The sequence below is a fragment of the Cucumis melo genome, chromosome 1 (genome assembly GCF_025177605.1).
Source record: "Cucumis melo cultivar AY chromosome 1, USDA_Cmelo_AY_1.0, whole genome shotgun sequence".
In the NCBI taxonomy this organism is placed as follows: domain Eukaryota; kingdom Viridiplantae; phylum Streptophyta; class Magnoliopsida; order Cucurbitales; family Cucurbitaceae; genus Cucumis; species Cucumis melo.
Window position 1 is genome coordinate 2,801,830 of NC_066857.1, and position 11,556 is coordinate 2,813,385.

The 11,556-nt window shown below is 26.7% G+C and overlaps 1 protein-coding gene across 2 annotated transcripts; it reads right to left on the reverse strand.

The window, feature by feature from the left end:
• Positions 1–4,719: 4,719 nt before the first annotated feature.
• Positions 4,720–7,046, reverse strand: LOC103495551 (transcription factor MYB4-like). 2 transcript variants are annotated; one of them, XM_017046223.2, is made up of 4 exons: positions 6,774–7,025; positions 5,788–5,917; positions 5,215–5,342; positions 4,998–5,122 (listed from the first exon to the last, which is right to left on the reverse strand). In XM_017046223.2, exons 1-4 carry the CDS (start codon positions 6,904–6,906, stop codon positions 5,115–5,117), a joined length of 399 nt encoding a protein of 132 aa, XP_016901712.1. In that variant the 5' UTR covers positions 6,907–7,025; the 3' UTR covers positions 4,998–5,114. The 2 variants fall into 2 exon arrangements, with proteins under 2 accessions (XP_008455365.1, XP_016901712.1); XM_008457143.3 differs by having other exon boundaries at positions 4,720–5,342; positions 6,774–7,046.
• Between the last annotated feature and the right edge of the window lie 4,510 nt (positions 7,047–11,556).

An 11,556-nucleotide genomic window follows, 5' to 3' on the forward strand; every position in this document is an offset into this window, starting at 1 on the left:
GGGCCACAATGTATTCAGCTCGGGATATAAATTTTGGCTAATTGGGCCTTGTCCCAATTCATGAACAACAAAAATAGGTAATACCTAAAACAATGTTTTGTTAGAATTCCTGTGACCAAAATACTATCATCTAAGATCTTGCAGTGATATTAAAACTAATGTAAAATAAATGTGGATGTTTGTTGATATACACATGGACTCTGTGGAAGTCAAATTGTGTCATACACAACTAAAAGTAAGATACGGAAATTGATGGAACAAATTTCTTCGGTCTAAATCCAAAAGAGCTAGTGTTGTGATAAGACCGAATCGAACATAGGGAGGAGGGGATTGTAATGGTTTGTTGCAAATAATAAAAGATTACTCGAAATTAAATTAAGCAAATTAAACGATCTTATTGCATTTTCATCATCATCATCAAACTTAATGCATGCTTTCACCCAACCAATCCAATTAGAGAAGCTAATTAGGTTGTTCTAAATAACTAATTAGTTTAACTCGAAAAGATGAAAAACATGCTTGTTCGAGTAATATCCTAGTTGCATTAAGATTTATAGCATGTTAGATGGAACAATTAACTTTTAAACGCCTAGCTAATGATTTGGTTTATTCAATTTTAAATTGGTTAGATAAATAAAAATCTAATTTAATTAGCAAAATCAATATAACTTATTGCTTATTGGGATAAACATACATTAGTAATTTGAGTGACTGTAAATAATTTATGTTGAGTGATTCTATGTTGAGTGACCTTTTAGTAATTTGAATGCATGTAAATAAGGACAAAATACGCTGAAAGAACATATGTGTTGGTTTGCAACGACAATTTTTACTCTTAAAAGCCTTTATGACAAGCAAGAATGAAGTTACCAAGTCGAAGAGGATGTAGGGTCTGAATCCGACCAAAGTCTCATATCAGTTAGATAAGAGGATGATTTTGAGTATATAACTAAGGACAACTATCTCATTAATACGAGTCATTTTAAGATGGTACCAATAAGAACTCCAAACTTCAAGAACCTATATTGATAACTTTTCTTTCTTAAAAACCTTGAATACAATTGAGAATGGCATTGTTAGGTTATAAGAAAGGTAGAAGATCTAAACCCTATTAAAAAAAAAAAAAAGAATTCTCTCAATTTCAAAAGCTTTATGTAATACCTATATCTTCAATTATGCTCCCTTTGACTTATTATTATTGTATTATATTTTATTTAACATTTCTATTGTAAACTTTGAAAACATATTTACATTTTTTTTCATTAAATTGTTACATTATTTAAAAAATGGATCATTGAAAGTATAGAAAATAACAACAAATATCTCATTAGGTAATGAATTATTATTATTATTATTTTTTTTTGATTTTGTAAGTTTAAGTCTATGAATAGTCTCTCGTCCATTTATATTTATTTAAGAACATTTTCAAAAATAGTAGATTATTGAATTTATTTGTCCACTTTTTACTGTTTTATAAAATCAAGCTAAATTTTGAAAACTAAAACATCGTTCGGTAACTATTTACTTAATCTTAATTAATCTTATAAAGAAAATCATTATTGTAAATGATAAAATTACGGAAAATATTTACAAAATATAATAAAATTTTAGATTTTACCGCTAATAGACAACGAAAGTTGATTATGGAATATATGTTCACAACTTATAGACTCTTTTCAGCTTTAAATCTCTTATTGTCATAGACTGTTTTACTAATATTTTTTAAAACCAAGCAAAAATTGTAAAACTAAAAAATAGATTTTAAAATTATTTTTCTGTTTTTAAAATCTTAGAAATCAACTTTTAAATTTAAAAAACCTACAAATCATAGTAAAAATTTAAGGGAGGGTGTACTTTATTTAAAAAAGAAAAAAGAAAAATTAAATAGTTATCCAACCAAACGTTAAAAAAAAAAAAAAGGAAAAATCCATTTCTAAAAATTTGGTTATGAAAATTGTAACTTAGCCAAGAAATTGAACTCTTAGACTAAATATTAGGCAGATTAGGGTAAAACAAAAAGGGTGAAAAGAGATTTAATTTTGAAAAAAGATAATAGAAAAATGAAATGGTTATCAAACCATACATAAAATAATTATCTTTATAATACTAGTGATCTATATATTAAAATAATCCTTTAGAACTTTAGGATTCAAAACAAATGGAAGTTAAAAATATTTATATATAATTAATCTAATTGACTTGAGAAAATTAGTGAGTGGTAATAAGCTAATTAAGTGTGTTTGAAAGTTAATTAGAAAAGAAATATATTTGAAAAGTAATGAATTCACACAAAGATTCTAGAAATATCCAACTAATTAAATTACATGGATCATATAAACATAAACACACACAGAAGACTTGGAAATTAAATTAAAATGGAAAGTAGCAAAAAGGAAATTAATAAAGAAGAAACTTTTCCTTTTGTGTGTGGTCAAACTTTCATGCAGTAAAAGTAATTATTTAGGAATTTAACCCTTTGAAAATCTTGAGTTAAAGAAAGCAACTTTTTTTTTTTAGGGGAAAATAAACTTTAAGCTCAATCAACTTCATATAATAATCTAAAGTTTTTCTTCATAGACTTTGAGAGTCCACACATAGTTGAATCATGTCATTGATGGCTCCTTTAATAATCGATATTTTCTATTTTGTTAGGAGTAGGTTCCTTTGATATTGTACATTTTTATGTCGTTATTATTGCAGTTTTGACTTCCTCTCTCATCGTTATTCTTTGTTCTAGCAAGAGATTTCTCTTGATAGTATTCTTTCCTTTCATTTTTTATGAGAAGCTAGTGTTTAGGAGTCGTACGTGGTTGTTAGTGATTGTTTTCCTTGTTATGTTTTCTTGCCTTAAGAAAAAAGATATGGTTTGCTCCCTGTTTAGGGTTTCATTTACGATAGTCGTATTTCAAACTATTATAAATAATCCACAAACTATACTAACTAACAAACATCTCCTTAATTATTATATATGATGCATATATCTTTGTTGTTTAGAAAAAGAATATCAATTATTATGTTGCATATATGTTTGTTATTATTTATAAGAAAAAAAATTAAAACGATCCAATCTTTAGAAAAAAGAAATAGACTCGGTTTTAATTTGAAATATAACCAAATGATTGATTCAAGACAAAAGGAGAAATAATTAAAATGAAAAAAAAAAGAAAAGAAAAAGTCAAAAATTGAAATATTAAAATATTAAATTTAGTTGTGAAAGTGAGTCGAACTCAATTTACAGACGAGTATAATAGTAATCATGAAGTATTTTGTATGGTCTAAAAAACTTGTAAAGTTACTTGTTCATCAATCAATTTAAGTTTCTAGGTCATATACGCAAATTAAAAGAAATGTCTTCAAATATGACAAAATGGGTTAACTCTTATTCGTCACATCTATTACTTTAGTGATAAACACTATCTACGTAGGTCTATTACAAAACCGAAAATAAAGTTGTATTATATATTTGTAAATATTTTTTTTTTGAAAATATACAATGATTAACTAAAAAGAAAAGAAATGTAATGTTAATAATAAACAGAGATTTTAAAGTTCGAAAGATGCGATTAGGATACGATGCAATGGGGAGGAAGGGGTTTAGGGTTGCAATCAAAAACCACTTTACTTTACAACCCTTATTATCTACAATTTTAAATCATTTATTTTCTCTCATTTCATTATCTTCTCATAAATAATGGATTTCTGATTCAGCAACATAAATAATTTATATATTTTTCTTTTATCCTCCTTTTCTTTTTTTTTTGTTTCTTTTTGGATTAAAATAAAATCCCATCATATCATCATCATAACAATCTAAATTATTCCAATATATTATTTAAATGTGATTCCAAAAGAATCAATGCATCCCTTCTCTTTCTCTCATTAATAATAAATACTTAATTTTAACTAAAAGAGATTTAGTGGCTCTAACCAAATAAATTAAACATCATTTACAGCTTATACTTTGAAACATTATGATTGATGCTCTTCATATTTTATGCTTTCTTTTTATAGCACATGATACATGAGGACCAGAATAATTCTCTCTTTCTCTATCCAATAATACTTTTATATTATCATATTAATATGTATATATATATATATTCTCTTTAAAGAATCTTGCTTTGCCTTTCCTACATATTAATATTTATATGTTCTAATCATCCTACTTTCCTTACTCAATTAGGGTGGAGCTACAGTGCTAATTTTTTTAATGAACAAAATATCATCTTCCTCCTTCATTTTGGGAAACTTGTTATTTTAAACCCTAAAGGAATTAAATAGGCTGGAATGGAATGGAACGTAGTAAAGAATTCATTTTTGGATTCAACGTTTTCAACCCGAATTGTTATTAAAAGTTCATTATGCGTTCCCGTCTTTTTGAATTAAGCTTTATTTTTTATTGATTTTTCATATTTTAACGTAGTTACATTTCTATGCCTCCCTTAATTTGACACACATTTCAACATCTCTATGATTCCTAGTAATCTCGATTACATTATCACTCTCTACACACTTTATAAATTTCAGAATATTACACTTTCGCTTTTGTTTAGAATTTTGGATTCTATTTGGTCTAAAAGTTTATGTAGATTATTTTTGCAGGGCATGCATATATATATTCAAAATCTTTAGATTTGAGTATTATTTGCAAGAATGTCCCTCTTTCTGTATATTATTTGACACATGAACTCTCTCTCTCTGACATATAGTTATTTGATGTAACAAAGTTCTAGCATTTATCACTCATATATATATATATATTATATACATATACAATATTTTTTGTTTTTCAGAAGGGATACAATTGGGATTGATAATTTTCAGGCAATTCTTTCATTGCTTGACAGAACAAGTAGTTTTCATCAAGTAACTCAAAATCATAAGGTTGATTGAAGCCTCCAATAAAACCAAAGTTGATTGGGTTTTGATCACTTTCAGCTTCCAAATAATTTTCAGCTACAAACAATGGATTAACCCAAAGATCTCCATTGTTATGATGATCATATGGTTCTTCTTGAAACTTGAACAATGGTGTTGGAGGGCTATCTTGTGTGGATTCTTGATTTGAGGTCACTGTGGAAATTTCAGAGGACAAAGTGGAAATTGGAGAGCTTTCAAATATCTGATGAGACAATGGCATTATTTCATTTGTCAAATTGGTTTTGTTTTCTGATATTATTGTAGTTTCTCGTTTTTGGATGGATTTGTTATTACCGGAAATTTCCTCATTTTGATGCTTCTTTGTATTCTTGTTGCTTTTCACCTTCTTTAAATGGGTATGCCAATAATTCTTTATTTCGTTATCCGTTCGTCCAGGTAATTTTGTAGCTATCATTGACCATCTGAAGAGAAAATAAATCATAACCATTATAAAAATAACTAGATAAGAGATTTTTTCGCATAAAACATTTTATGGTAGCATAACTATTGACAAATCGAATTAACCTAAAATTGCAATTTTCACGGAAATCTTTGAATATATTATTTAAACAAAATTAGCTCATATATACTCAATCCAAGGATACTAAACATACTAACCTTAATTCTAATTGCTCTTTTAAATATGAAATGAATTGTATTTTCTTTTTTTCTTTATTGAAAAATGATGATTCATTGATAGCATGCTAGAAATGTATAAAGGAGTGGTTAAAGGAAAGCTCTCTAGTTAATTATCAGAAGTAACATTGATAATGATATATCATAACAGAGATGCATGTATATATATATATATAAGAACATGTGATATTAATATTTGATGAAATTAATACTTAGAAAGAAAAATCATACTTGTTTCCATATTGTTGATGCAATTGTAGGATTAATTGTTCTTCTTCTTTCGAGTAATTGCCTCTTTTCACATCTGGACGAAGGTAATTGATCCAACGCAGTCGACAACTTTTGCCACACCTCAACAAACCTAATCATGAAAAAAATCACAACCAAATCTCAGTATCTCAATAAAATATTTGTTTGATTAAATTAATTATATGCATTATTGAACATGATTAAGAATATGTAGTTAAGTTATATGCATAACTTGGTTTATTAAAGTAATTAATTAGAAAAAGAAGACATCTTTTGGAAATGAGATTCTACAAAATAAACTTCATAGGAAAGAAGAAGATATGAATGGAACACTGAGGTGATATTCTCAATTATTAATTTCTCTATTAAACCTAAACTATACTAAAATTAAAGGAACCCTCTTTGGTTCCAGTTGAGTTGTTTTTGTTTCTACTAACTTCAAAGAAAGAAGAAAATCAAAATTAAACCCTAAAAAGAAACTATCAGATTCATCTATCCTATAAGGTTTTTATTGAAGCAATTGAAGAAAAGAAAAGTTAAGTAAAAGGGGCTATTTTATAAGTGGGTTATTTGGGGTTTTACTAAATAATTAATTTCAAAGAATGAAGAAAATCAAAATTAAACTTAAATAATGGGGGATATCCAGTTCATCTCGTTTATATAATTAAAGAAATTGAAATTGAAATTAGGTAAAGGAGGGCAATCTTTGGAATGGGTGTTTCGATTTTACAAAATAACATGAGAGAAAAGAAGATGAAGATCAAATATGAACTCAAAAGGGATCATAAAACTTTGTAAGTTATGTTATAATTCATCTCTCTACAAGGTTTTATTAAAGCAATTGGAAATAAAACCAAGTAAAAGGAGCCATTTTTTTTTTCAAATAGGTTATTAGTTCTGTAATTTGTCAATTAATATATTGTAATCAAAGGGTATTTTGGCAATGAATCAATTAATGAACGAATTACCAGCATATCTAGGAAGCTCTCGCCAATTACAATGACCATGTTCTTGAACATAAGCTCTGAGCTTTTCATCTTCTTCAGCACTCCATGCACCTTTTTTAATTCCATTTTTATCATAAAATGGAGCTCTAACCATATCTGTAACTATGAACAGAAAAGTTGGAACAAAAGTTTTTGATGAAGAAGAAAAAGAAGAAGAATAAGAAGAAGAAGAAGAAGAAGAAGAAGAAGAGGAAGAAGATGATGAAAGTTGAAAACTTTAAGTCTGTGTCTAATGAAGAAAGACTTATAGTCCACTAAAGAATTTATATATATTGGTGAATAAAAAATTGTACATATTGCTGCTGTTTCGAGAAGAAAGAATGAAGGGACCCAAAAGAGGAAGAAGATGCCACGAAAAATCCATCGTGTTTCATCAAAACATAAAAGGATACAAAAGTACGATCAAATTAAAGTTCACTACCCAGAAAGAAAAGAAAAAAAGCATCGTTTGAATAGACAATCCAACCGAGTGGAATTTTCGACATTTTTTACCCTCTTTTTCTTTCTCTCTCTTTTTTTTGGGGGGGAATATATGTATAAATTAATTAGTCCATCTTATATACTTTTAATCATCCTTTCTTTACAAATCTTTATTCTTTTGAATTTCTTAAACTTTAACCTTGAATTATTCCAAGACTTCTCTAACTATGGCATTTGGTAAAAAGTTTTCATGATATAGAAGAATACATAATTTAATTAACGACTAATTCACTAATTCACCGTATTAAGGTATGTCTACATCTCAATAGGATAACAAGTACACTTGTCAATATATATGAATGCTTTTTTACTACATGAGAGAATCGAATCTTTGAGACTAATGAATAGTACAAAAATCGTGTATACCGGTTGCATCATACCTATTTTTTACTTGTCTAGATATGAAAAAAAAAAAGGTTTGAATCCGATAACTAATAAAAGTAAAATTGATTTTTTCACATAGAATGTGACATATTGGCCATGAATAGAGTTAGTGTCATGCATTTTGAGATAAAATTGAAATTACTTTTTATGAAAAATTTTGCTTCCTTTGTAAAAACTCTATTTTTTTTTCCTTAGAACATTGGTTTTTATAAAATTAGAAAGAAAATAAAACTCTAAAATAAGTCCAAATCTAAAAATAGTTTTAAAAAAAAGTGCGGCTAATAATACATTGATGAAACACGTTTATTTTAGAGCGTTTGAACAGAATTAATCCACGTTTTATTTTCTTTGTTAAGATCTAATTAGTCATTGAAATGACATATATATATGGATTCGTTAATTTTAAATATTTGGACTTTTTTTTTTCTTTTTTTGTTTTATATGCTTTATATAGAAAATAAAGTTCGAAAATTCTTACAAAAGGATAATAATTAGTTTGAAAAACATTGTACTTAGGAGGAGAAGAATGCGCATTGAACGTTGCTTAGCTGTATCAACAAAGAGAGTTTTGATCTAAGACAGAAAAGCAGAGTTACACAGCTCCCAAACGGGTATGAGAAACTTAGGAAATTTCCCAAATCAATTCGATATTGGAGTGTTTGAAACAATGTATATGAGTTGTTGTAATTATAGGTCATCATAGTTCGATTAGAACAATTTGTGTTTTGAGTGTAGATTATAATAGTATGTATTCGATGTGTAGAGTATTTTAATTTAATAAGAAAATAGTAAACAATATAGTAAAAAGAAAACCGATGAATGTTAAATAGTAAAAACTATAGCATATTTGAAATTTTGAAATAATGTTTATTGTAGCTAATTGGAGAATTTTAATTAGCATTTACCTAGATTATCTTAGAAAAACAATTACATTTTAAAATAAAGAGAGTTATATTTTATTAAATAATATATTTTACACTTCAATTTTAAATCAATTCAATTTTCTTTTTTTTTTTCTTTTTATTTTAACAGGATTAACTTCAAATTTTTAAACAATTTAAATTTTACGAAAGAAAAAGTTAAAATTATTATTATCCAAATTAAGAAAATGGAGAAAGGGACATTTCTATATATAGCAAAATCATGGAAAGACAAAATATTTTATTTGAAAATATTTTCTCTCTTTTATTTTAAGTATACCTAAGAAGGTAGAAGAGAAAAATATAGGTATTTATGAAAAAAAAAAAAAGGAAAAGAGAAGCTACTTTTATAAATTTTCAAATTTAATTAACTCTCTTTTATAAATAACACAAAAATTTAGAAACATAATAACAATTGTGATTACCAAACAAGAGCTTTCTTTAAAAAAAAAAAAAAAGAAAATTAAAAGGTTAATTAATTCAACCAAGTTGAGAAGTAAAAGAGCACTATATCCTATATATTGTTTAGTAACCAAATAAATGCAAAAGTTCATTGGCTAAACTTGCCATCTACTTTTAATTCTATGTACATGTTGTTTTGTCGATATCTAGTTTAATACTCCTAAATTTTGCATCAAGAAAAATAGACGATTACCAAAACTTCAAATCTAAAATTTTTATTTACCCTAAAATAATCATGAATTTATAAAAAAAACAATTCTTTTAATTCTTAGAATTTATAAGTGATGTACTACATAAATCATGGGTAGATTATTAACAACTCAATCAATAATAACTAGATTTTACAATATCACTAATATTAGATTTTACTATATATACAATTATTAAAAAATATACTTAATTATTAGTCGTTAAAAAAAGAAAAAGTAACAAATGCAATTTACTTAATTTATAATTTGAACTTTCTATTATCATCTAATCTAAGAAAAAAAGAAAATATATTTTTGTTCTCTCTCCCTCTCATTTTTTCTTCTCGTATATATATATATATATATATGGTTTTGCCCATGGTATTATATTTTTAACTTAGTCAGATCTAACGGCGGCAATTATTATTATTATTATTTGAATGGATAAGTTTTTGAATTATAACTTTGACCTTTGGGTTAATTATTAAATGGGAAATTAAATTGATATATCTTTATCTAAGGTAGACTACAGTGACTCACGTAGTAGTAAACTAAATCCAACAAATTGGAAGGATATAATTGACCATCCCCAGATTAACATAAAACCATTATTGTCAAAGTTTTCTTAATGGTAATTGACCTTTCGGTTAAGTGCAGTGATTGGTACTGTGTGTAGCTGCCCTAAGTTGCCCCATGTATTACTCATATATCTATATCACTCTATACACAATTTCTTAGATCGGCAGAAACAAATAGACACAAATATATATTATCTTTTACCCTTGTATTGTCCGTGAGACTTCCTCTTACAGTAATATCTTCCTTCTAATTAACAAGCACCTTTCACCGTGATGGATCGTCTTAGGTTCATCCAAAAATAAAGAATCTCTCTCGTGGTTGTGTCTTAAGCTCACTATAAAATTAAGAATGCCTTTCTCAACATAAGTGGTTTAAGACTCTCCTTCAACAAAGATATTTTTCAAAATGTTGCGATTGATGAGTAAAGAACAAGAATACTAACACGATTAATGGTTGTAGATCAAAACAAACTACTACGCAAAGAACAAATGCGGCTTGCATAAAGAACACAATTTTTCTGCACAATAATCACATTCGAAAACTCTATAAGGGTTTCATAGTTTACTTTAAATATATTTCGAATCTATAAAGGATAAATACAACATCATTGTGAAGAAATCAGCTGCTCTTCTAAAAGGAAAATATATTGGATAAAATAATTCAACTGCAAATTTAAAATTTTTTTTAAAAAAACATATTTGTAGAAAGATCTTCTAATATTAAAATTGAATGTATTTATAGACTCCGTGAGTAACCACTAAAAACAAATATAAAGTCAACTTTCAAAAGCTCCGACACTACTAAATATAACGAGCGATCCACAAAGTATTTTTCTCTTGACATCGATGTAGATAATAATGAAAGGTAAAAGTTTGAACAATCAAATCTGTTAAGTGTGAGGACATATATCATAACCGATAATATTGAGTTATGTTCATATATATATATAAATGATTCGGTAATTTTATTAGTTCAAAGTGTTTATGTCTAAATTTAAACGGAGAACATCTCATGTATAGTAACGGTGACTTTGTTAATTAAAGAAAAATGCAGCATTTGTCAAACTCCTTGATTACCTAAGTCGATAAGAAGGTTTCGACCGATCCGAAATTCAAATTTAGTCAGGAGACACCTTGAGAGTACTTTTTTTCTCTTTCTTACCAATACCTCGATCCAGTTTACCAAAAGTTCTGTTGCTTTCATAAGGTGGTTAATTAAGCTTTTTGCAACTCACCATTTCTCCAGGTTAGAACAAGAAAATAACTCTCAAACTAAATTGACATTTCTTTTCCAATTTAAATTGACTTACTGCAGTAAAAAAAGATTAAAAAAAAAAAACTAGACAAGAAAGTCGATAATGATGATAACAAATTGAAGATAAAAATAAATTAAGAAAAAAATAAAAAGAAATGTTTTACTTTTTATCTTCAATTTAATTTACCAAACGTTTTAATTTATTTTATACTATAACTATAATCATTAAATTGAAGATAAAAAGTAAAACATTTCCTTTTAGCAAAAAGATAAATTAAAAAAAATAGAACGTTATGAAAAATAAATAACATGTTATAATATTCGAAAAATAATGGTTGATTTCTTTTACGTAGTCCACGATTTGCTGACGCAAATTGCCTCTGGTGGCATACATGACGTTTACAAATTGACGTCATTCATCATCAGGTAATTTACTTTAAAAATATATATATATTATTCTTTATTTAACAGTAAGTC

Coding starts and splice junctions, on each gene's coding strand:
- LOC103495551 (XM_008457143.3), bottom strand. CDS start 6,906: ATGGTTAGAGCTCCATTTTATGATAAAAATGGAATTAAAAAAGGTGCA. Junction 5,918..6,773: donor AGAGCTTCCTAGATATGCTG/GTAATTCGTTCA, acceptor TTTCATGATTAG/GTTTGTTGAGGTGTGGCAAA. Junction 5,343..5,787: donor CATCAACAATATGGAAACAA/GTATGATTTTTC, acceptor TTTTCTCTTCAG/ATGGTCAATGATAGCTACAA.